This window comes from Oreochromis niloticus, linkage group LG1 (genome assembly GCF_001858045.2).
Source record: "Oreochromis niloticus isolate F11D_XX linkage group LG1, O_niloticus_UMD_NMBU, whole genome shotgun sequence".
Classification (NCBI taxonomy): Eukaryota; Metazoa; Chordata; class Actinopteri; order Cichliformes; family Cichlidae; genus Oreochromis; species Oreochromis niloticus.
Window position 1 is genome coordinate 26,519,197 of NC_031965.2, and position 26,822 is coordinate 26,546,018.

The following is a 26,822-nucleotide window of genomic DNA, read 5'->3' on the forward strand; positions in this document are numbered from 1 at the left end:
TCATGAAGGATTATTACACTAACACAAAGGTTTTCAAAAGTTTACCGCCTGCTATCTATCTATCTATCTATCTATCTATCTATCTATCATCAAATTTCTACTGTGAAATTAAAAAACAAAACAAAACATAACACAAAGATCATCAATCAAGTTGTTAATCTTCCTGTACAGTATACTGTGCTTCATTCCTGGCACTCCTCTCATCGTGTGGATTATTCTCTATCCTTTCTCTCCTCAACCCCTGAACTCTTGATCTTTGGACATGACCCGTGACCCGACTCTGATGCTACGTTATCGCACAGACAACAAGCTTATGGCTAAACCGCTTCCTGTGATGTATAAGCAGCTAGATCTGGGAATGTAAACACTGCTCCAAAATTATTCTTTGCTGTTGGTGAAGAAAAGGTCAAGGTTGAGGTTAAAAAGTGGGTGTAGATTTTGGGGGTTGGTTTATGTACCTAAAGATGTGTAAATGTGAACGTGTGCGATGGGGAGAATGGGTGAAGGGGAAAGAGGAAATAGGCTATGTGGGTGTCCTGGTGGCTCACTTAGCAGAGGAGGAGGGAGACATGTACCTTATAAAAAATCTGGGTTTACATCTGGCCTGAGGCTTTCATCATATGTCCTGAATTTAGTTCAGGTGTGTGTGCATGTCTGAGTGTGTGTGTAATTCGATTAGTCTGTTCCTTTTATTAAAAATAGTATAAATATTCACTTTACCTTCATCAAGGTTTTAGGTACTCTCTTTTCTGAAAGCTTTTTTAAGGATACCATTTAGGTCAATATAGAGAGCATCATGCTTACCTCAAACATATGACCTTGCTGTCTCTGCAGCCAACCTACCAACGTCTTTACATTTTTAAAATCTTTCCTTATCTTTGATGAATATATATTATTTATATTATTTACTGCTGTCTTTAAGACATTGTCAAATAGATTTACAAAAACAAACAAACAAACAAACCAACAGCTATTCTAATCTAATCTTAAACAATACACAACCACAGATTTTGATGAAAAAACTGGTGGAAGAAAAGAACCACTAATAAAAATATTAAAACAAAACCAAAAGAGATAAACAAAATAGTGGAGCTTAAACAGCAAGAGGCAAGACGTAGAGTGAAATTTAGACAAGCTAAACAGAGACAACTGTAGATACAAAGTTAAAATTGAAGCCAACCTTGGATGGTGCGTTTGAAGAAGGCCTTGCAGGCCTCGCAGGATGCCACTCCATAGTGGTAACCTGACGCAATGTCCCCGCACACGAGACACAACCTCTTGGGCATGGAATTCAACATGTACTCGCACTTAATTTGTGAATCTTCCCCAATGGTTGATGAACAGTCCTCATAACGCTTTGATCCAGGGCCGCCAGCAGGTCCTAGGGGCCCTGCGTTGGAGCCATAAAGGCTTGGGGAGTCTAAGCCATTGGGATGACCGTTCATCGTGGACGAATATGAGCCAGAGGCGTCGCTGGAGCCACCAGGGGAGTGATGGTTTAGACTATCAGTCAGGGAGGCAGGACTAGACGGCTCAGTCTTTATATAAGAGGACGGACAACTGGACTCAAGGTGGCGCTCCTTACTGGACATTCTGCAGAGAAGCCTGAGAGAGTGAGACAGAACAAGAGGGGAAAAAACATTACAGGAAAATGTAAATATGAAGTAAGATAATCATGAGTGTGGAAAGTTAGAGGAATTGCATAGGGAGAAAGATACAGTCATATTCAACAATATTTAATCACACAAATATATTGTGGTTCATTGGGGAAAACCACATCCATGAGAGTAGCGGAGCGGCATCTAGAGTACCGCAAACACATCCCCATCCTTGGGGCCAAGATCATCCGTCACCCTCCAGTCAATAGCAGCGTGTTCTACATGAAGGTAATCAGTAAGCAGCTCCTCTGCTGCTCAGTCATCCCAAAGACAGCACATACACAAAGAGACATAGATTGTCATATTCAAGCATAGCTCACAGCCTAAAAAGTTCCTAAAAGCTGTGCCATGTAACACAATAAATTTATGCATATTTTTGTATGTATTAAATAAAACTCAGTAATCAGTGCCAGACTATCATTGTAGTACTATTCTTACATTCTCCTTCCTTCGTATCTCCCTCCTTCCTCTCCTGCTTTTCCTTCTTCCACTCCCTAAGGAGGCTGGTGTCTTGTTAATGGCAGTTGTAATTAACGGCTATCTTCTCTCTGTCCATATCTCTCCATCCTTCCCTTTGTCTACCTTACTATCTATCTGCCTCTCTCCCTATCACTTTCTATTCACTCCCATCTCTGACTGTCTCTCTTTCTCTTTCTCTGCCCACTCTTTCTCTTCCTCTACGCATTACTACTCTCTGTCTCTCTAACCCTGCCCTCCCTCCCTTCTCTCTCCCCTTTCATTGTTAAAGGCAGAAAGCACAAAAGGGGTTTTTAATTAAGGCAGGATGCTGCTAAACGAGGGGCTTCTAAAGTCCAGTCGGCCTGTAAAAGATCCCCGTTCTACAGGGACCCATAAAACACAGACAGTGCCTGGTTGGAGAATGGGGAGCTGTTCAGGTGGGGGAATGAAGAATGGATATAGACAGGAAAACAGAAAGGCAGACAGGCAGACAGCTAATGCAAAAGACAGACAGAAGGGGGAAAAAAGAGTAGTTGCAGGACTGCAATGACTGATGATTGTCTACTGACAAACAACACTTTTTCTTTTAATTTGCATCTCAGCTTTAAAATGACTGATATGGAGAAAGAAGGCCTGCAAAAAAACCTGCAAACTCATTGTAATGTAGGAAACACTCTTTTCCCCTGAAACTTTCCCATTCAGATGTGAATTGACATTTATGATATAGAATGCTTTGGCCCTTTTCACCTTTTTCATCATATATTAAACCCTTGCTGGAGGTCCTTTTAATTCAGTGACTCCATTTATCGTAGGTTTGCGGTATTCACCAGTGTCTATAAATCCATTTATCTGATGCTAAGGTGGGCCTCCAGTTTGGAATGAGGCTGACATTGTGAGAAAGGTTTGGACACAAATCAAGGAAGAGAAAATTAGTTAAAAAGGGATAGAAAGAGTCTGTGGAGAAATATAGAAGGAAAGGCAAAAGCATAGACAGTATCAGGTGGTACAGAAAAAAGTGTAAATGGAAAGGAAAGAGATCGCAAGAGGACGTCTATGTTCTGTGTCTATGGGATGAAAAACAGTGGTGACAGAAAAAGAGAGTAGAACCATTTAAGTAGATGATGTGATGGTGATGATTTAATCTCTCCTTTCTCACTCTTTATGCTCTTTTGTGGCCCCTCCTTTTGACCGTCAATCCCTCTGAGTACCATTAAGCGAAAGAGTTTAAGTGCCAAAAGATCTCAGGCGCTTTTTTCCTTCTCTCTCAAATTCTCATCTATCTATCTTTCCGTTCTCCATTCCAGTTTCTTCTCCCCTTTTTTCCTCTATCTCGTCTTTTTTTTCCTCAGTGCTCTCTCGCGCTCTCTAACTGTGCTTATAAATGAAAAATAATGGCAGTCGAAGGGGGAGGAATAAAAAAGAATAAAAAAAGAAGACACGCATGCAGAGGAGAGGAGAAGAGGAAAGAAGATTAAGAAATCACAGCCAGTGCGCTGTGCCGAGCGAGAGGTTGAATGCATTTATGTATGTATGTTATCAGTATAATTATGGTGCTATGTAGCGATGGCTCAGTGCTGAAAGAGCAGTCTTATTGTGCTTGTCTGCTCTTCAGATGAGTGTGAAGAGAGAGAAGGGGTTGGGTCTCTTTTTAATCAATTCTTTAGGTTTTTAGGTGTTTAAAGAAATGTAAATAAAGTGGAAACAGCTCAAATGTGTTTGCCGTTCTTTGCCTTTATTCAGATAGGGCTTAAAGATGTAAGCAGTGTTTTATGAGATGATAACAGTAAAACACAAGGAAGCAAAGTAATCACATTTTAGTATTAGCTGTTCTGCTCAGTTCTGTTAAAGAATATGGTTTTAACTTCATTTTCTTTTGGCCGTCTTCAAGATTTTGATGCTCGGGATATTGAAACCTATACAGTTACAAATACAGTCAAGTTATTAGCACATAAGCTGATTGCTCTATATTGAAGAGGCACTATGCATAGCACTACGTATCATGTATTGCAAAAAAGAAGCGGTATACGTTAAAGCATGAAATAATCACTTTGCACTAACAAACTTACTGCATTTCATGTATTTTTTGCATGTTTTGGGAAAATGGCTGAGGTGCCAATGTTTCTATTGCAACAGTAAATAAACAAACAAAGAAAAAGATTAGCAAATGAGGTTGAGCGGATTTACTTAGGTTTATATTTTAGCAGTAATGCAAATTATAAAACGGACCATTTTTAAAGCAGCCAAAGTCGCTGTTTAGTTCTTGCAGACACTGAATATTCTATTTAGGTGTCTCTTATTGAGGGAGACCACACCAACACACACACAACACACACACAACACACACAAATGACCGCCTTTGCTTGTATCCATTTCCAAGTTGATCCCTGTCATTTTCTCTCTCTTTTCAGGCCTATTTCTTTTTTTCATTTCTCACTTGAAGGAAGGCACAGTTACTCATAAAAGATGAATATGTGGAGGCATGGGGAGGAAAGGAAGAAAGGAAGAAAGAAGAAAGAAAAGCTTTTTTGTGTGTTTTGAAAGAAGGTGGGCCACTTTAGTATGACAAGCTGTCATTACAGTGGTAGGGTGATGCAGTGGCCTGACAACTGGCGGGGACAAACATACAATCATCGTATTAGAGAAACTACTGTCTGCCTCGCTCTGTGCTGTTTGCCGTGCGCTCCTTTAGTCTGTGTTTCTGTGTGCACTTGCACTACTTTATTATATACAATCTTTGAACAACTACCTCGCTAGATGGCAGCCATAAACACAAACTGATCCTCAAACAACTCTAAACTGTTTTCACCCACCCCTTCTGGGCTGGGGATTATAATAGCAGAAGAGAAGAGAAGAGAAGAGAAGAGAAGAGAAGAGAAGAGAAGAGAAGAGAAGAGAAGAGAACTAACGGTCCAACCTAGTCTTTTTAGTCATTTTAACATCGGCTAACTCTCAGTTTGTTGATAACTTCTCTGATTGTCTGGTTGCTTATTTTGCTTGCCCTGGGCTCTGCTGCTGGATCTCAGAAATTGCATTACTGAGTAAAAGTATTACCATAACAAGTGTCATGGGAATTTAAAATGACAAGGCTGCATTTAATTATACGTTGCCAAACTTTGGTTTCTCGTGGTGTAAAGATGTGATGGCTTTCACTGCCTTACTGCTTACAAAACATACCTCCAAAAAACAAAAAGCAAAAAAACAGCTAAAAATAAGAAGAGCAGAAGAAGCGGAGAGAGAAACAGAGAAGAAGGAGAAGTGGGAGCAACAGAGACAGAGCAGGAAGAAGTGCTGACAATGTAGCTACCTCGGCTTGGCTAATACCTTTCCATCACACCAAGCATTGTGCTCTCAATGCTGATAAGAACACACAGTCCAATAAGCAAAAAGGAAAAAAAAAAAAAACAGTGAGAGAAAACCTTACACAATTCTATCTAGATGATACCAGCAATGCTTTGGGAGGGAGAAGAAGTGAAGGAAGGGTGGAAGACATAAAAGAAAATACAAGAATGGAGTAAGGAGGGGAACAGGAGCAAAAAGCATTTACATTTACATTGTCATAGTCAAATGAATAGAATGATTTCATCAATATATTCAATTGCTTTTTCAACACTTATACTGTTCAGTTTGTTTTTCTTTCTTTCTCTCTATTTTAAACAGTCTCCTATCTTTGGAGGGTTGTTGAACTCCATGTCAGTTAGTTTGATACAGTAGTGAATATGCTTTCGCAAAAATAGGAACACAACAACTGCACACAGCAATTTCAAAGAAGTAGGTGACCACTCTTATGCAATTACAAGCAAGGACATGTGCACTTTTTGCTTTGTGGTAGCTGAAATCATGTATCGGTCACGTACATGCAGCAAAATCCTATGAGTCTAACTTTGAACCTGTGTTTTATGTTGTGCATTCTGCAAGATAACTGCGTAGTTTAAAAGCAGTGAAATAGAGCTAAAAAAAAAAGCTATGCGTTGTTTCAGTGTGGGTTTATGTGTGTGGAATCACAGTGTGTGGGTGATTATAGTTGTTTTCAGTGACAAAAATGAATAAAATACAAAATAAAAACTCCAACAGCGACAGTCAATCTAAACCACTCTCCCTCCTACTGGGCTTTCTCTTTCCCCTCTCTTTTTTTGCTCCCTTTAGGTCTCAATCTCTCTCTCTGTCGTCGTTTCTACTTCTCACACACAAACACCCCCTATCATTTCTTCTCCGTCTCTCTATCCTGTCACACAAGATTCACACGCACACACGCACACACACACACACACACACACACACACACACACACACACACCAGGGAGCAGATCAATTGTTACAGTGTTAGTCAGGGCAGGAAACCTGTAATTCACTTCATTGGCTGCAGAATAAACCCCTGATTACATACAATCAATTTGACAATGGCTAAAACACATTCTGCCCGACGGGCTGTTGGGCTGTAAAGACTGGCAGAGGAAGGGAAGTGTGAGTGTGTGTCTATATTCCTGTGTCTGTGATTGTGTGCGTGAGAGTTCAGACACTATGAATTCTAGTATGAATCTAAATGTGACAGATGCAAATACACTGTTCACACGCAGTGTTATAAAAAAGCGAGAAAGACTTAGGGAGATCTTCTACTGGGTCTAAAGCTGTGGTCTAGAGAATAAGACACACATCCCTATGTGATTGGAGAAGCAGTGGGAAGCAAAACATGCCGGGTGTTCTCAGCCTCTCTCCATTGATTAAGAATTATGTAGTTTTCAAACTGCAAACTTTTCAGGAGCATCATGTTGAGTCTGCTCATATAAATACCGGTTTTCAATCATCAATGTACAGACTTTCAGTTCACCGTCCGTTTTCCTTGTGCCTTTTGTTTCTCGTCTATTCACTTCTTTAATGACAAAATTTCAAGTCCTGTGTACTCTGTATAAAATAGAGTCTATTATTATATATAAAGATGAAAAAAAAGATGTGAAGAAGGGGGGCATGTTCAGGGCAACAATGGAAGTCAGTGCACAACTAACTCGTGTGTGTGTGTGTGTGTGTGTCAGATGGGAATCTTGATGATTTAGGTCATTTTCTTGTGGAGCATTGGCTGATAAGTATGTTGCTGCCAGGCATTATCTTTGTCACCATGTCTCCCATGTCTCTCTCTCCCTCCCTCTCCCCCTCTCTCCTCACCTTTCTGTTTGCCTCCCTCTCTCTCCCTTTCCATCTCCTTTATCTTTTCTATGTCATTGTATTTGTAAGGATGGTTGTCTACTGTAAGAACAGTTCTTCAAATCTCTATAACAGCTCAACTTCATACAGCGCACAGTGGGCCACTGATTAACCATATCAAAATATTTATTTAATACATAAATCACAGAAAATTTGATGTTTATTTAAGTTCTGTTGTTGTATTTTATTATTTTTTTAATTTCATATTATGCGCTATGAAATCTGAAGAGTAGAAAGTACTGTACACACCCTCTTCCTGGGTAAAGTCTATAGGAGAATACTGCATGTGGCAAATTACCAACCTAACCAAGGCGGCAATATGCGCACAGATATTTTATTAGTTGAACAATATATAAAATGAATTCAATACATAAACGTACACACTCACACTGCCTGTTCAATTGATATTGTTAAGAATGCTTTACTCGGGTGTGTCAGTTTTATGAAATGTAGGCTGGCTCCTTTATAAAAGAAAGGTCATTGATCAAGGTTAGGGTTCTTCTCTCTTTCTATGTGCATGTGTGGATTAGCAGTGTTATCACTTAGCATTAGGTGTGCAGCAGCCCTTCCAAACACTTACTGACACTTGCTGTTGTCACCAACACACATGCATTGTAGCACACGCCCAAACACACGCGCACACTTAACTATCAGTGTACAGTGAGATGTACAGCTCTCCTGCTTTCTCTCTCTCATACAGAGACAGACAGAGATCTGGGCAAGGCGCCACATCAAATCAAATTGAGGAAAAGTATAATAAAAAGTGTTTAAAAACAAAATATGCCCCATCGGATTAAAAGCACATTATATTAAGCAGATGGTGAAAGAGGATTTTCACTCTAGTAAATATGACAGGGCTTTCAAATGTGACACAGGAACGAGGCAGTGAGACAGGAAGGGGAGGAAGGGAGATAGAGGCAAGGAGGGGATGGGAAAAGAGCGCAGTGCTGCAAAAGTAGGGAGAGAGAATGTGTGTGTGAAGTAAAACGGTCCTCGATCTGAGAGGGAATAAGGGGGAAAAAAGTGTAATAAAAGGGAAAACGGAATGTGGGAGAGGAGAGGAAAGGAGACACAACTGAGTAGAGCGTCAAAGCTGCATTCTTTAAGCAGATCAGATTTGGGGAAATTGGGCTGTCACTACAGGATTGTGATGATTTACACCTATCCATCATAGGGTGTGAGAGAGAAGCAGAGCTAGAATATGTACAATAATCCACAGCAGCTGTGAAAATAGAGAAAATCAATCCTAAGCAGGCACCATCCAATGTGTGCGTTTCAATGTTTACTTCAATATTCTACAAATAATACATGTAGACAGATCATATTTAACCTTACACATGTAATACTACTTTATATCCAAATGCAATGACTGTTAAAGATTCTCCCAGTTCATTACTTTTACTTCTGTATATTATCACTTTACTTCATTTATACTGCAAAAAAGAGAGAGAAAGTGATAGACTTGAAATACCCCACTCCAAATACACTGAATAAAAATGTGAAACAAGATTCTTTTCACTGTAAATGCCCATTTTGACCTGCCACAAGCTGCTGTTGACACGCGTCTTCCGAGCCTCCTGGCCTGTTCTTCCCTCTCTCTCCCACCCATGCCCTCTATCCTCCCCCTCTTCCTCCCCTCACTGCTGGCTGATGCACCTTACAGTCTCGCTCCTGGACCATCTGTTAGGGAATCTAATTCACATCTAGTCATAATCAGGTTTGCTGCAGTGCCCACTGTCTTTCGCCATCTCTGTCTCTCTGTCTGTCTCTGACTGTTTCTTTCTGTCCACTTCACACTGCGCCTTTGTCCGTTTTTATTTAATCTGGAACCTTCATGAATGTCTTCCCCCTAAATGGCATGTATTTGAATATACTTTACATTCAGTATAATAGGTATACAAAGCTCAAAACTGGCGTAGATCTCGCGAACTGCAACAAAAAAGGGAAATTTTCTGGTTTTGTCACCAAGAACTTTTTTCTTTAAAATGTGGCTGTATTATTTTTAAGTGACTACCCAGTAATGGTTTTTGTTGCAGCATTCTGCAGGATTCTTACTTTTGAAACTTCTTGCAAATTACTAAGATTTAAATACTGAATCAGCATATCATTGGTAAATATAAAGAACGAGATGCTCCACTTAAACAAGATTTTAAATGTGTATATCTATGTGTGTGTACATGTGCGTGTTTGTCCGTGATTGAGAATAGGGCGAGTCGAGGTGAAGAGGGTGGAAGTTAATGAGAGGTGAGTGTCTGAAACCCCCTCTCTCTTTTCCCCTCTCTCGCTCTCTCTCTCTCTCTCTGCTCCTGCAGTAATCCTCTTCTATAAATCTGCAATCCAATCAGCGTTGTCCACACTTACACACACATACACACACACACACACACACACAGCTTTTGGGAAGCCCATCTGTGTGTTAAGGCAATCTGCTTTATCATTATGATTACATTGGGCTCAGTTTACAGCACAGTGTGTGTGTGTATTCAAGCGCACTCTAGCTGCCTGACATTAATCACATTCCCATGGTTTGATGGCCTAAATAAAAAGAGGAATAATATTGTTGCTGTCCAATGAAAACTGCAGATCTCCAAAAGCATTTAAGAAATTTCTTTAGAATTCAAAAAAGTTTTAATACAAGAAAAGGCCCCAAATTAAATTTATTTCTTTGCTATTTTTGTACAGAGATCTGTGATATTAAAAAAAAAAGTTATTCTTAGGGATAAAATAAAAACACTGCTATAAATCTAAATTCATTTAAATTCTTTTCTAAATATTGTCCCTTCTGAACCTGGATTTCTTTCATTTTCGGTGTGTGTGCTGTTTAAGTGTGTGTCTGTGCAAGTGTGTGAGAGAGAGAGTGCATATAAATCACGACCAAATCCCATCAACACAGTTGGAGGTCAGATATCCTAAGGAAGTGTTCCTGTGATCTTATAGTGCATGTGTGTGTAAGTAAATGTGTTCCTTTTACTGTGTGTGTAAGTGAAAACGTGTGTTTGTGTGAGTGTGTGTGTTTGTAGGGGTAAAGGTTCAACTGAGGTAAGGTGACTTTTACCTTAATATTTAGTGTTAGTACTTTAATATTTAGTGTTAGCTTTTCAAGGCTATTTTTAAAAAATAAACTATTTTTACTGGATGTGTTGCTTTGTCACAGATGGACATACATAAATATAAATAATAATAAACTATAACAAGTAATGAACTATGGCTGAGTTCAAGTGCTTCAGATTTAGAGTCCTGGTATTCCTGTCCCACAGTTAGGTCTTACTGGGAGGGACACTTTTCTTATGGTAAATTAGGCTGCCTGCTGTGAGAAAGGACTACTCTGAGCTCGGTTTCAGGAGAAATAAAATTCTAAAAATTTTAACAGAATTGCAAATCCCCAGATTGTATTTTTTCGGCACAAGTCTTGAGATAAATCCTCAAGTTGTTAACTTCACAGTACTGTTTTTTTCCCCCTTAGTTAGGGGATACCGTTATGTCATCATGTAGGCTTGGCATATTTGCGGCAGCCGAATTCACAATAACAATATAATTTGCAGTTTGTTTTGAACCATAGAGGCGAAATAATGCTCCCCATTTTGGAGCCTAGTGTGTCTCTATCCATGTGTACAAATGTACTGTGTGACTTCAAGCCACGGACTGACTCCATAGCCCCTGGCAAACCTTTACACCTCTCATCACCAGACTTCACTGTCTGCCAACACACTCACATTGTGCTACTAACACTCCTCCTGGTGACTGGCCGAGGGTCTGCGTGAGAATGGCTTGCCAGACCTCTAATTGGCTTGACCCAGACTAACCCTGAAATCCTATTGGACTAAAACTTCCCAGTCTACAGTGCACACGGGAACACACACACACATGCATTTAAAATTAAAGGGCTTCGCAAGACCCTAACAATGCACTAATCAATATTGTTCCTAAAGAATGTGCAATAATACAACAATAATAACAACATAAAAAATCACAGTAATGTTCATTTAAGATAATCAAGTTAGTCAGTGAGATCTTGAAGCATAATGTCCAAAATCCAGAGAGTGAAAACACGATCCGGAGAACAGACAGACAAAGTTTGGGAAACCTACTTTTGGTTACAGTAGGTTCTTATATAGCCTATTTAAATTAAATATATATTCAGCTGTTTTTAAAGTGAAATAATGTACAACAAGTAACACTAAGCACAGTAATAATATACTTATTTGTTTATACTAGTCCAATAGCCCTGAATTATGTAAATTATATAGAAAGCACATACTTACAGTTAAACGTTCGCTTTGAGAGCATGTCATGCTATCTCTTATCCCGAGAAACTTTCAAAAGAGGAGGAGGAAGGATATCATAACGTTTGTCTATATTTAATGCGTCACACATTTCCTGTGTTTTAACATGAAACAAGAAGCGTATTTACAGTTTAAGCTCTAAAAATAAAGCAAGACAGCCCTCAGCAAAACCTGCCCGGAACAACATAAAGTCAGAACTGGTTTTGTTGGAGAACTTTAAAGCGAAATTTCACTTTGGTTTAAGCTTTTCATGCTTCAGGTTTGACTGCACATACAGATGGCATGGAGAATAATTGTAATGGTAAAAGAGAATGTCCTTCAACAAAACGATGTGATTTAAAGCCTCTGCACTGCGACGCATTTGCACTACTGAAGTGTCCTTGAGCCACAAGTTGAATCCAAATTTCTTGTGATACTCTATATATACTAGGGAAAAAAATATTCTCATTTTAGTTGCACTGTTTAATCATAACATATAGTTTACAATGGATTTGTATGTTTTCTATATTGTGGTGTTTAAATGAGAATTTTTTTTGTTTTCCAAGATTTGAAATAAAAAAAGAGTAGATATTAAAGGCTTGGTCGTACCATGGGGAACCCCTTCTTGATCCCAAACGACACTGAAGATCACCCTTAACTTGGATTTATAGGGAATTATTTAAAGAAACCGATAGAGGGCAGGTAAAAAAAAGATAAAAAATAAAGAAATACTGGTGACATGAACAGTGGAAGATGGTTTGTAAAGCTGATAACATAAAAAGTGTTGTTAAAAATGTAAAATACTATATAAAAACATAACTGATAAGGCATATGAATTATAAATTATATATATAAATATATACAAAGAAAGACACACATGCACACAGTCGTTCTCCTCACATTTGAATAGATGGTGGAGAAAAGTTGGTTCTCTCCAAATAGTCTCAAACACGCACACATCCTGACCAATAAAAACTGGCTTTTGATGTCTCCAAATGCTTGCCTTTTCTTTCTCTTCTTCCGAGGTTTATAGAGGTCAAGTGTGACTTTTGTAGAAAACTCAGCGTAGATTTATGGATTCACAGTCACTTTTGTTTTGCCCTTTTTAAGTCATTCCCCCTTTCTTCTTTTGTGTCTGTGGTCTTCTTGTCAGTCTGTCTTACCTGGGGTTGTAGAGGGCATGTGCGTCTCTCATGTGGTTGGCCTCCAGTGGATCGTAGCTCTGGTGCATTCTCCAGGCGCCAGCGCCGCATTTACCATAAGACGACTTGGAGTTATCTTCACTGCTGCTGTTCACTAAGGGCCCCTTCGATAAGTTCATTCTGTAGACAGAAGCAAAGTGAGAAACATAAGGATGGCGCTGACAATACAACAGAGAAAAGTAGGAAAACAGTCAGTGGGACTGTAAAGCCGAGACATGGCTCCTATGTGTTGCGTAAAAGCCACAAAAACTACCTAATGACACTGAAATCAGTTGTTCAGGGGCAATGGTAAAATAACAAAATAAAACTAAGGAGAAAAAAATAGAAACAGTGACAAGTTACATTTTTGTACGTTCCTGTTTCTAAAAATGAACTGCTTTCTTAGTACCAGAATCTGATTAAAGGTTAAAGCGCTGTAGTAAACAAAACACTACTAAACTAAACACAAAACCCTTTTAATTTTATTGTTTTTATAAAATACTTTCTTCAGCTCAACACAGTGACAAGGAAACAAAAATGAAATGGAAAAAATGGAAAAATAAAAAAATCTTCAACACAAAATTACAATTAAGTGGATGACCACTGAATTACAGAGTGTGCTTGAAAGGGCACAGTAACAGGCACACACATTCATTCAGCCCTCAGTAAACGTAAGAAAAAAACTGTTATGATTTATGCAACTGCATAGTTGGGACAGAGAGAGGCAGAAAAGAAAAAACATAAATACACAAAGAAAGGTCCAAGATTTACACATAGGGCAATTTGCTGAGAGCATCTCAAGTAGGCAGAAAGATGAGATCTGTCCCCTGTGCATCTCAGACAGACGCACAGGGGACAGATCAGAATTTTAAACTAGTACATGAGACTTTCGTCCCCAAGTTTTACCAGTTTTAACCTCAAAAAACCCTTTTAAATGGAGGAAATATAAAAGTAAAAGCATCAGAGGAAGAAGTGCCATCCTTCAATCAAACCCTGTGCCGTCATCAGAAGCAGGGCTGTCGCTGGGGTGATAAGGTCACCACAGGCAACAGAATCAAAAGCATCCCTTACGAAAACAATTAAAAAAAAGAAAAGAAGCAAAAAAAAAGAAAAGAAAAAATTACGTCATGGCTGGGCTTGTAATAAAATGATCTGAATGCCCTACTTTTAAACTATCGGGGGGAAATGAAGAGAGGGAAGTGGAAGGAAAAGCAGTTTCCTACCAGTGGATAAAATATAGAAAAAACAGTTAGTAATTCAGAGTTGGTAAAAGATGAAAGAAAACATATAGTAAGAAAGCAATCCTTCAAAAATAGTGCAAAGATCTGAAGAGGTGCTTGCTTTTGAGCATTTATGCTTTTGCTTAATGAGAGCGATTATAATAATCATGTCTGCTAATACTAGCCCAATGAACCTAAGAATAATTATTGATTTAATATTAAAACTTTGCCAAAGAATTACAGAGCTGAAGCAAACTAATAATTTCATCCCAAACATGTAAAAGTAGAAATCAGGCTATGCATCGAAGCTAAAAGACAATGAATAAAATAATCTTTCTTTTTCAGGTCTTTCTATTTTTTTTTTACGGTGACACTCCTGTTTGTGTGTGTTTCCTCCAACAAAGTGTATCGGTAAACAGAGCAGGATGTTGGTATGTGTCGCAAACTCATAGACACGTGTTTACCACACAAACAACCACCACATACGCACGTGTGTCTGAGTGTGAGATGTTGCCCCGCTGTGGGTTCCTGTTTATGTGAGGGCCACATAGACAGGCAGGTAGACAGACCAATGACTTGTCTGACAGCCATCCCTATATCCATCCACAGAGCTGGGTTGGCTCAGTGAGAGGTGGAGGGCCAGGGTGTGTAATATGTAGGTTTTAGTTCCACTCTGGTGAATAGAAGGAATCGATATTTTTCTGCTGCTGCTGCTGCTTCAAACACTTATTGGCTTTGGTTGCAGTGTCACAATGCTATATAGACAGCCAACTATTAATACTGTTGTTTTTTGTTTTTTTGTTTTTGGGTGGAGGTGGCGGTGGGAGAAGTGGTTCTGGTGTCACACTAAGGACTAAAGTATATCCACTATGAGGTGCATGTGGTGCTGAGAATTATAAACAATTATAATCAATCAAAAACTTCTGGCCAAACAAGTAACTCAGGTTTGCGGCAAAATTCGATGACTGTCTCCCGATCCGCCCTCTTACATTCTGAATGAATATTTTCTCCCTTGCACACCTGTGTGCGCTAACACTGTGACCAAAGTACCCCAGATACTTTGCTGTGGGTTGCAAGACTGAAGACGAGGGCCACTTCTGACATCTAAAAAACAGACGACGAGGTGATTTACTTTTATTTTTAATGACGGTATCTCCGCAACAATATTACAACATTACCCTTAGCGTTTATTGTATGCCCACAGGCGCTATATTGAAATTGGACTACATGAAGTATTTGCTTGAAAACGCTATAGATTGTTCAGCGTTTTCAAGTACTGTGTTTTCATCTTGATTTGGGTTTGCACTGTATGCAACAGTTTAAGTCCTGTGTATTTATTACCAGCCATTTGGGTTCAACTGTCTCATTTTGGCTGCAGGCATCTTAACTGCATTAGTTAGAGATGCTGTAACAGCCTGTTTAGACAAGTGCTGAAATCAGAGAAATATCAGTGTGCTATTTTTAGCTGAAACAGTCTGGGTACATGCAAGACTAAAATTAACTTGTCAAATATACATATATATTTAAATATATAATAACTTATATAATAATATATAATATGAGACCTTTAAATGAGCTCCATATCCTTCCAAACGCCAACATAACAAGTACGGATGAGGAAGACAGAGTAGGTGATTTATTGATTGATTTCTTTATTTAGGTTTAAACCATAAAAATCACAAACCATGAGAAATACATCTGAAAAGAAAACCTGAGTTTACAAAGTTTTATTATTAGTCTGTATTATGATATTTTAGAGAAACCACAAAAAGATCCGTCTGACATTTGTATTAACCTGGACTAAAACTGCTTAGGATTACCGAAAGAGATTCTGCTTTATCAATTTATAACCACATAATCTGATTTTCCTAGTTCCTAGTTTCATTTCAGAAGAATGAAATTCATTAAAAAAGCATCTTAAAGCCAACAGACAATCCTTTACATGAGGCTTTTTTCCTTTCTTTTTTAACATTTAATTCAGCACATGTGAATCATATACTAAAATAGATACACAGCACTAAACATATGTAAAATGAAAATCTGAATTTTACACATTTTAAACATTTTTAAACATCATCGAATAATAAGTCAATTTAAAATTCAATCCCACAGGTAGTCATATATGTAAGAAACAGCTCATATCATAAATATTTAAATATGCATGTGGAGTAAAGGAGAGAATAAAAGACAGGCGCATTAATGTATGTGATTCTACCTAACCTATTTCACGCTCCTGTCAGTACATGTAAGCAGCACAAGAACCAGCACATGCAGACACACTATGGATGTGTGGCAGAGTGTGTGTGTGTGTGTGTGTGTGTGTGTGTGTGTGTGTGTGTGAAAGCAAGGAGATCGTTGGTGTCTTTCTGATGCTCAGTGACTCGCTCATGTGTTGCTGGCCCATCTGTGAACAGAATGACCATGCCATGGTATGTGTGTGCATCTGTGTGTGTGCGTCTGTGTGTGTCATGGTGATGCAGTGATTGATGAGACAGTTGCCATTCTTGCTAATGCAAAACGCACCTATCCCTGAAGGGAGCAAATGCCACAACACTCACACACACACACACACATATACACAAAGCAGCAACTGCCCTACCTAATTACTCCTCTCGTCAGGGTAGTGTGACGTCTTGCAGTTACACAGACAATTTGTATGCATAAATATGGATAAACATACAGATATGAACACTAATAAATAACTTAACTTAAGACTAGCTGATCTCCTCTGCTGCATTAAAATTTCCCAATGATCCCATCAGTTTCTTCCTTGCAAATAAACTTGTGGGTTCTGAGTATTTTCATTTCTGCACTTCTTGTTGCAAATTGCTGACTTTTCTAAATCGATAACGCTCTGCCTTATACTTGCCTGAAAAATCTTAACGTGCAAGATCAAAAGTGGATGTTTTAAATCAAGAAAAAAAGTCTGGTACAGACTTTTTGATATTTGGAAGTAATTGAAAGAATCATTAGATCATGATAAATACTGAGGGGATGCACATATTGATATACATATACGTCTGACGATGTTGCTCTGTGTGTGACTGCATGTGCAGCAGGGCAGGTGGGGTTGAACGCAGCCCTCTGTGTGTGTCTGAGCGGATGTGGATGTGTGTGCACGTTAGCGTTAGCGACGGGAGCTGTTAGCGGGGCAGGCGGCAGATGGGCTGTCGGCCTTAATAGGGACTGAGCGGGTGCAGAAAGGTGACAGTTCCACAAGGGAGAGGGGGGGTGTGTAGAGGGAGAAGAGGAGTGTGTGTGTGTGTGTGTGCGCGCGTGCGCTTATGGGTGGGTGGAGGGCGCTGAATGGTGAAGGAAGATAGGGATAAAGAGAAAATGAATTATCTACTGCCATGAATGAAAGTGCGGATCAGCTATGCAGAGGAACACGCATCCTAAAGAAAAGAAGCGTTTTTACCATGTAGGATTATAGTATTTTTTTTAATTAATGTAAACATAATTCACATAAATGTTCCATGCACAAATACTTTAACATCTGATCTTTTCTAAAGTTGCCAGCGATGAAACTATGAAAATGTTTTTTTTAAATAGAGTGATATTTTGGAAAAAGCAATAAACGTATATGAACTATTTTATTTAACCTACATCAAACTAAAAGTGAAAGTTTTTACAATGTCAAATACAATTTAACTATTGTGTGAAAGCGTAAACGCAGTTAATACACACAAATGCGCTCTCACTCACTGTCTCTCTCTCACACACACACGCACAGAAACAAGGCCTTAATAACACACATAGTTTTCTTGTTTTTACATGTGCAAAATAATGAACTGTATATTAACACGTGGCATCTTCTCACACATGTACGGATGTGTGTCAAAGCTGAACCGTTGGTACAGTTAGAGGGACCAACGAGGACTGATGCTGTTGGGCTTGTTTTTTTTCTTAAATAAAATTAAAAAAATAAATGAGTTACTTTGTGTGATCAACATATTTGTTAGAGACATTTTCCTTTTCACAAAAACACCCAAAGCTGTGAATAATGAGGTAAATATACATATATATGTTGTTATGTACGTTTCATTTTTTGTGTATAATGAAGCGGGTGGAGTAAACTTAATTAATGAAATTAATACGTTCGGGGCAGGAAGCAAGAAAGTGTAACAAACCTTTCTTCAGTATTCAGTCTTCAGTGTAAAATCTTGTCTAATAACTTGAAATCAAAATTCCCTGATTCAAAGAATATACACTTTTGTTGAGCAGCATAATATCTGAATATACAGTCCATTTGGGAAGAACAAATACTTCTGAAAATCGTCATGTGATTGTAGTTTATTTGTATGGTGCAGCTGATAAAGTTGCCACAGAGAGAAACCAAGTGCACAGACAGGAGATAGAAAGAGTGAAAGAAAAAGAGTGCAAGGCAGATGAAAAAAGCAGCAAAAAACTAGAGAACTAAACCATGAGGTGGGGTGTGGGCTGGTCTGTCATTCTCTCCCCATCAGGCACACACATGAAGCATGATGGGAGGATGAGAGGAGGAATATTTCACTGTCAGTCGGAAGGCGGCATGGTCATTCATTTCTTTCTCTCTCTCTTAGTAGCTATCCCTTTCCCGTTCTACTGTATCTTCCCTTTTTTGTCTTTTTGAACCCCTCTTACACACTGTCGAAACAATGACAATTTAATCATACTCTCAGCTTGGCCGTGCAGAGGGAGAGAACAACCCAAGCAGCGAAACCATAGGGCTCTCCCATGGGCAGCACAACAGAAAAGTGCCAAAGACAGACAAGGGGTTTGAACCTTCACCATTCTCGTGATCCTCTTTAACTCATGGACACACTTTTACACTTTACACACACACACATAGAGACATACACACACCTCACCTCTCCATCTAAATCTGCTCTATTGTGGCCCGGTCTGCGCTGTCTCCTCCTATTAGGACTGAGGAGCAGCATTAGAAGCCCTAAGCACAACACGATGGGTACGCACACACTCATGCATACACCAGTCACCGGATCTAAAGCGTAACTCAATAGCTCATCTAGTTGAAGTTGATAAAATTCAAATTTAGTGACTCCTTTTCTGAAAACAATAACACACACACCAAAGAAACCCCACAATGTATATAGCAATTCTAATAAAACGTAATTTAGTTTAAAGCAATGTTTGTTAAAATCAAACAGACGGATCTACAAAGGGACCTGTGTGCTTTTGACACAGTTCAAATTTGCACAGGTGCAGAACATTCTCTTTTTATTCTGCATTTCTTTAAACTATATACTTGGTCGTAGCAGATTTGAAAAGACAGAAAAGTCAGCAGCATTACGGAGAGTAATTCTCAGACGGAGCATAAATGATTTGATAGAATGTGATAATAGTAATAATAATTGAATTCACATTTTGATGTATGGATGACGGAGATGTATGGATGATGGAATGTGGGGAATGAGAGGATGAGCACTGTGGAGAGGAGAAGAGGAGATAAGATGAGCGACACTGCCTCTCACTATATATCACTCTCTCTCTCTCTCTTTTTTTGATCACCGCTTTGGCATTCAACCGTGCATTCACACACACACACACACACACACACACACACACAGATTCACCACCAATGTGGTGAAATGGCTAATTGCAGTGTGTGTTCGTGTGTGTGTGTGTGTGTGTGTGTCACATCTGGTACAGTCTCCCTTACTGCTCTTTCAACACATAAAGGCCGGCACTGACCCGTGACATACTCTCACACACACAGAGCACTGATGGATTGGACATAAATCAGACAAATTCACATCATCAAGGCTCATCCCATTTTGCTCTGTCATCTCTCAGTGGCTTTCTAAGTGTGTGTGAGACAATGCATTTTTAATATCTGCATCCACATATGTAGATGCATGTGTGTGTGTGTAAGAATAAGCGACTGCATTTTTAAAATTTTGATAACTTTAACCTGCAAATGGTAAAACCTGTGTTTATTGTTATGCATTAGTGTTAAGAGTGTGCGTTGCTGTGGGCATTCATGCTTACACGTGTGTCCAGCGGACCTCCTGGGTGCTGGTGTCAGACAAAAGCAAACCCCCTCCCTTCCTTCCCACTTCGCTCTGTCTGTCTCTCTCATTGCGTCTCTCTCTCTCTCTCTCTCTCTCTTTCTCACACTCTCTACCTCTCTCTGTCTCTTTACGGGACCAAATTACCACTGGAATGCCCGGACCCTTCACATGAGAGCGAGGCCGCCGTAAGCACGAGTGCGTGTGTTTCTCTGCGCGTGAGTTTGCAGGCAAATGCAAAAAAACTGACAGACAACAAATTCCATAGGGACAGACAGGCGGGCAAAGAGACAAAAAGAACAACACTTCCTCATATAGGCCATCAATAGGTCACACATACAAAATGGGAGCATGCAGGCACGAAACCACGGATGGCAACAAACAGATGCAAATTGCACGCTCACACACTCACAGACACACACGCGCGCGCGCAGCCAGCAAATCAGCACGGCACATATTGACATGCTTTGACAGATGAATTAAGTAAATGATTTTATAAGGAGATTAAAAGGATTTTAATTTACGCAATCTCTCTTTGGTCCCCCTGTCCCTCCCTCCAGTCAGCTTTACCTCTCTTTCTCTCTCTCTCTCTTTGCTGCATATCCCCCTTTATAGGCTGAAAAATAAGGTCCAGCGACTAAGATTAAGGAAAAGAAAAAGATGGGAAAAAACCATTAAATGCTCTTTATTGTCTAATCAAAAGCAAGCCATATTTTCTCTTTATTCTGAATAACTAAACATATGTATATTTTGCTGTCGCACATTTAAACAACAAACGGTCAAAGCGTCAGACGGTTGGCCTTCGAGTTAGATTTTTTCTCAATTGAATTTCTTTCTCAGTTTCATATAAAGTAGTTTGCCATATTAGGAAATCAGGAAAAGTACATCTCTGTATGATGGCCAATGCACTTTTCCAAACGTGAACTAAAACAGTGGCATTTGTCGCAGCAGAACAAGAAGCAACACGACATTACGTGTGAAAATTTGATGCCTGAATTATATTATATATACTAGTGTAAGTAAAAAAAAAAGTTTGTTTTTCTGTCACATCTAAATTTAGTCTGATGAACTACTTCAACAATGTTTAACCTGAAACAGATTTTTATTTTTATTTTTTTTTACTCACAATCACAAATAATTTCTTTCGTCTACATTTTCATGTATTTAAAAAGAATTAAATCCAGACACATCAGATTGGAGAATAATTCCTAATCAAATCATTTGTGCTCCCTTGTGCTTCTCTTCATTACTGCACTACAAAACCTTTGCCTGACTGATCGGCCACTGTGCAGTTCTCACCACCCGTCCGTTCTCCCTCACACCCACTGTTAAAAACACCAAAATCACTAAAGTCACTGTGGGAAATATATTTTAATGATATGCAAATGTTATGTATATGGTGGCATGAGGGGAATGCAATTATGTTAACAGCTTAAGTGGTACTTGTTGTTATTATTATCAGTATGATCATCATTATCCCTAATATTTTAATTAGTATAGGAAAGCAGTGCCTTAGAGCAAAGAAGGGAAAGCCTGAGCCGAGAACAGAGAACGGTGGATGGATGGATCGATGGATGGATGAATGGATGTGTGAAGGAGCGGACGGACAGATGACGGGACCAGAGGGCTCTCTAGAAAACGTTTGAGTGGCAACAGCTTACGTACACTTGCTGAATCACACGCAGGTAAAGCAGAGACATCTCATGCTATATGTCTATCAGGAAAGTGTGTTTTTCAGTGAGCATATTGATGCTTGATGTCTAAACACACTTTTCACACTTCTTGTCCACTAAGGAGCAAATCCAGTTCAGAAGTTTTTGAAAAATTTGAATTCTTTGTCTTATTCTGAAAAAACAAAAACAAAAAAAATCAAGACTCTTACACCTGAGCCGTTACAGGTCCTTAAAATCCACCCCACTGTTTTGCAGTTGAAGGACCAACGTAGAGAAAGCTTGTTCAGATGCAATCCACAGGGTTAAAACCTTCAGATTTTGCTTTGCTGGAAATTCAGTTATTCCCTCTAAAAAGGGAACTGAAATGACTGATATTCTCAGACTCTCTAAAAGCTTGATTGGTCATACCGCAACGATAATAAAATAATCATTTAAAAAAATCCTGCACATACATTTTAATTTGTGCTCTTTAAGCATTTACTTGCTCAGAAGGGGCAATTTCTCATATTTGCTTAAATGACATTTTAATTCAAACAGACTGAAAGTTAAAAGACAAATTTTTAAATTAAAAATATAATAAAATAATATTTTAATGTAAAGTAGTGGTACAGTTTATCTCCGTTTATTCTTTTAAAAATGCCTCTATATTCAACATGCTTTACGAGTGAGTGGGGCATGTGTGCTTTAAAACACAAATGATTAGAAAGACTGAAAGCAAATGAAAAATTGCCTATTTCCATCAAAAATGTTACGAATACCATTTTGGGAAATATTACAGTACAACATTTTGCATGAGCTTCTGCTCTGACTTTGTTCTTTCAGCTTTCCCACTTCCGACTCTCTACCGTAAAAAAACACTTAAACTGTGGCTTTGATTTAGTGTCACTCATTCAAATTTAGTTCTAAGTGGAAATGGGTTTAATCTAAGCATGTGTTTTAAATCTATACATATATATTTATAGATATATATATGACCATAAAATCTTTGCTTCATTTATGAGCTTTTCAAATTCGAAAAGATGAATGCCAATAATTTTATACATACAGACAAAAAAGGTCTGTTCGGCTACTGAATCACACACGCACAGTGTCGGAGGAATGTTTTTATCTTGTCCTGTTTAAGAAAAGAATTAAGCAAATACTGCTATGCTTTAATCATTTGTTTGTTGGCTCAAATTTTGTTTTTTAAATAATTGTGCACACAATAATCTAATCAAGCAAACTGCTGTCCACTCTGCCAATCACTTAATCTGCATTTTGCACATACATCTAAAAGAGCAAAGCATTGGCGAAAGGAGCAGCTCAGCAGCACTCGTGTGTTTGTGTGTGTGTGTGTGTGAGTGTGAGAGAGAGTGTGTGTGACTGTCTCTAATTCCTGAGCGGGGCCACACGCTGAGCTGCCCGTCTGAAATTCTACCTCCTCTGGCATTTAAGAGCGCAGCTCTCCCCCTTTTCTCTCTCCCTCCTCTCTTATGGGCCCTTTCCTACACGTTGCTCCTGTAACCTTAATGCCCTGTTATCTCGCGGATTCTCTGCTCGGATGAACACATACTTAAACCACACATGCATAAGCATAAACACATGCACAGGTACACGCATGCAGACATGTAGTGAGAAAGTTTGTCCCAAGAACAGTCTGACTTCAAGTAAAGTGGTTGTTGAAAACAGCGAAAGTGAAAATGGAGTAAACAATGTGTGTTTGCAGGCAGGTGTGTTTGTGCGTATGTCTCACTTTCAGGTGAAGGGACAGAAATTTTGCTCCTCTGCCCACTAAGTAAGAGCTGCTGTCCGGATACTGCAGCCACACACACACACACACACACACACACACACACACACAAAGACAAGAGTGAACGCGTGCTACCTGACAGCAGAAACAACCTTGACACGGTGCCGGCCACCTCCGCTGCATACCAGCACATACACTCACTCACTGACTCACACAGTCACTTACAGTGGAAGACAATGGCAATGACAAGTTGGATGATCAATAAAAGGATAAGAGTAAAAGGTAAAATTTACCTACTCTTGTTCAGAGTGCATTAAAAAACACTCGGATAACGGGTGTCCTACCGAATCCATCGGCGATACCGGGTCATTGTCATGTCAACCTCCTCAGGGTAAATGGCAAGAAATTAAACACAAAAAAAAAAATGGAAGTTTTTTTTTTATATCTCTCCTCTCTCTTCTTTTCTCTTCTTTCTCTGATCTTCTTCTCTTTCGGTCCTTCCTTCCACTTGGAGTGAGCAATACAATTACCGGGCTCTGCGCTGCCTGGACTGATCAGCTCTGCGTGTGTGCGTAGAAGTGAGGGAGCATGTGTATGCAGTGTGTATGTGAGAGTGAGAGAGAGGGGGCTATAGGCACACACACAGCCAGCTAGTCAGGCAGTTGGGACAGAAAGCTGTGCTGCTGTCCTAATCAACGACTTAAAGCCCCGATAGCGGCTCATGAATATTAAGCAGCATTTTGCATATGTAGTCCCTCAGGTCCCAGTTGTGCTGTGATTGGTGGGTGCTTCACCAATAGCTGCAGGGAGGGGCGGAGAAAGGGGTGGAGAAAATATGGGAGAGCGAGAGAGAGGGAGAAGAGCAGGTGGAGAGGGAGGGATCAGACAAAGAGCACGGAGGAAAAGAGAGAATGAGGGAATCAGGAAGGAAAGGAGGAAGCAGAGAGGAGAACGAGACAGGTGCGAGAAAGGTTTAAAGCAAGACAACCTGCTCTCCTTTTTACTGTATTTCTTTCTCTCTTTATCAATCCATCTTTCTGACCTTTCTTCACTGGTCTCTCACTACCCTGGTCACTCCTGCTCACTCCTGCTCTCTGCATGTACCTGCATTGGTAAAATTACATTCTCACATAAACTGCAATATTAAAAACTGACAATATATTTATTTCTAACAATGTAAAAAAAAGTTTTAACCAAAATCCTTTCAAATAAGGTCTGAACCACATGAGTAACACCATGTTATTAGGATCTTTTAAGGACCCCAATATTGATTTGTGCTCAAATGGAAAACACAAAACTGACCTAATCAAATCCAGAGAAATGCAAGATCAAATAAACAAGTGTATGCTTGACCATGAACCCAAAGCCTGAATACTGTGTCACACCGTAAACACACAGGCACAGCGCAGCAGAACCCATCGCGGCCCAGCAGTAAAATATGAGATTATAGCAATTCCAGAGCGCTTGTCCTTTGTTGTGGAATGATTTGGGCATGATTGGAACAAGGTTTTCCCTGCTGCTTGCTGTTTTGTCAAGTTCACTTTCATCTCTATACCAGGAGGCTGTGTATTCCCAGTATTTCCGAGCACCTTGGAATGTGAGCATAGGTACTGCGACTGGGATTCTCCAGGAAAAATTAGCTCACCGCTTCTCAGTTTTAGAGCAAGGAGGAGACAGCGGAAAAGAGAAAAGGGAATGCAAGGAGAGCGGGAAGGGCCTTGTAAAAAGGGGAAAAATCGGAACCCTGTAGGGACACTCTGAATGATACACGCACTCTTTCTGTCCTCTTTCCTTTCTTTTTAACTAACGTCTTCCTCCTTTTGATTAGACTTTTTCAACACTTGGGTACCCCTGCACATGGGATGGCGGGGGAGAGAGAAGTGTGGAGTATAGAGGGAGACAGAGAATGGAATCGGAGGGGGTGGAGGAGGTGGAGGTGGTGGTGGTGTTGTTGGGGGTGGGGGGGGTGGTGCAAAGATGAAAGAGAGTGGTTGTGATTAGCAGCTTTGGAATAGTACAGATAATAAAATATTTCCTGAAACCAATCTCAGCTTTGATGTACATGTGTGTGTATGTGTGTGTAACTGCTGCCTTTTCTTTCCCTGTTTTTCTTTGACAAACACAGAGTCCAATGTTCAACATTTCAACTGCTTAACAGAAAAACTGTTACTAAAACATTGAGGTTAGCGCACTAAATATTCTTCATATTCTTCTTAGTGTAGCGTAGGATATGTGTATTGGTTTTGCTGATAAAGCACTCTAGCTCTAACTCTTACTCTAGCTGCATGGAGAACTCAGTACCTGTTAGCCATAGTACTGTTCAGTTAAATGCCATTTTAAAGGTAATATGATTATAGCTTAATACATGTGTGTGACGTGGAGAATTTTTTGACATTGTGGTGCTGAAAGACCCTGTGAAACTGAGCTTAACTGCCTTCACATGGGCACAATCAGGGTCTTTACAAGAATAAATACATATTTAGAAGTTGTTTCGGAAGCCGACAAAGTAAAGATCCAGAGACCACATACGAAAACAAACACACTCATTGTCACAGACTACTTGCACAGATGTACCTTTGCCATTTACACAGAAGGATAGGAATTCAAATACATGTCTTTACAGATATATAGCTGTTAGGTTTGTGTACACACATACACATGCAGGCATACAAACATACACACAGTTATGATGTATCCAGAGGCTTATAAGCATCGACAAAGATGAGTGTGAATCAATGCTGCCGTCACTACTGTGCAAACAAATCCTTTACCAAAACCTCAGTGTCTAACACACTCGTGCATACACAAGTACACACACACACACACACACACACACACACACACACACACACACACACACACAATCTCTGTTTCAGTGCAGAAAGTCCAAAATGTTCTGCCTAACACATTTATTTAAAATAAGAACTACAAATCATACATTGAATTAAACAATTAGAAGCCTAAACGTCTGTGGGTTGTAACATATCAACGAATGGCTATATAAATATTTGAAGAACAGTGTTTTGACGCACACAGAAATCATTAATATTTGTCTAAGATGAACTGGTTGCGTTTATGGAGGCGTAATTTTTAGTTAGTTTATGTTACAAAATATTCAATGATTCTTTAATTTATGCAGTTTGTGTTGAAAGTGATTTCTACTGACTGATAATTTAAGCACAAGCAGCAATGTGGTAAAACATAAGAACGCAGTCTAAGAATCAGCTTTCACTGTGCATGTGTGGTGAGTGATGCCTTACAAAGCTTTGCCTTTTATGTAAATACAGAAAAAAATGTTATGGTGAGACAATAACATCATGTCATGCACACAACGCCACAAACAGAGCTGTATTCCTTAAAATCCATCAACCAGTGCACACACATAACAGCCGTTACTTTTTCTGTCTTTCTGCCTCACTCCTCTTTTCCTTCT

The 26,822-nt window shown here is 39.4% G+C and overlaps 1 protein-coding gene across 9 annotated transcripts in view; it reads right to left on the reverse strand.

Annotated features, from left to right (window-relative positions):
- The window catches only part of esrrga (estrogen-related receptor gamma a), a 173,941-nt gene that overhangs the window by 48,315 nt on the left and 98,804 nt on the right, over window positions 1–26,822 (reverse strand). For 3 of the 9 annotated variants that reach the window (XM_019359730.2, XM_019359727.2, XM_025907091.1), the window contains 2 exons: window positions 12,739–12,897; window positions 1,181–1,605 (listed from right to left, as the gene is read on the reverse strand). In XM_019359730.2, the coding sequence (XP_019215275.1) occupies window positions 1,181–1,605; window positions 12,739–12,896 (583 nt within the window). In that variant the 5' untranslated portion in view covers window position 12,897. Of the gene's footprint in view, window positions 1–1,180; window positions 1,606–11,575; window positions 11,657–12,738; window positions 12,898–23,682; window positions 24,069–26,822 lie in introns of those variants that run through there. The other 6 variants (XM_019359712.2, XM_019359719.2, XM_019359718.2 and 3 more) reach the window with 5 other exon arrangements.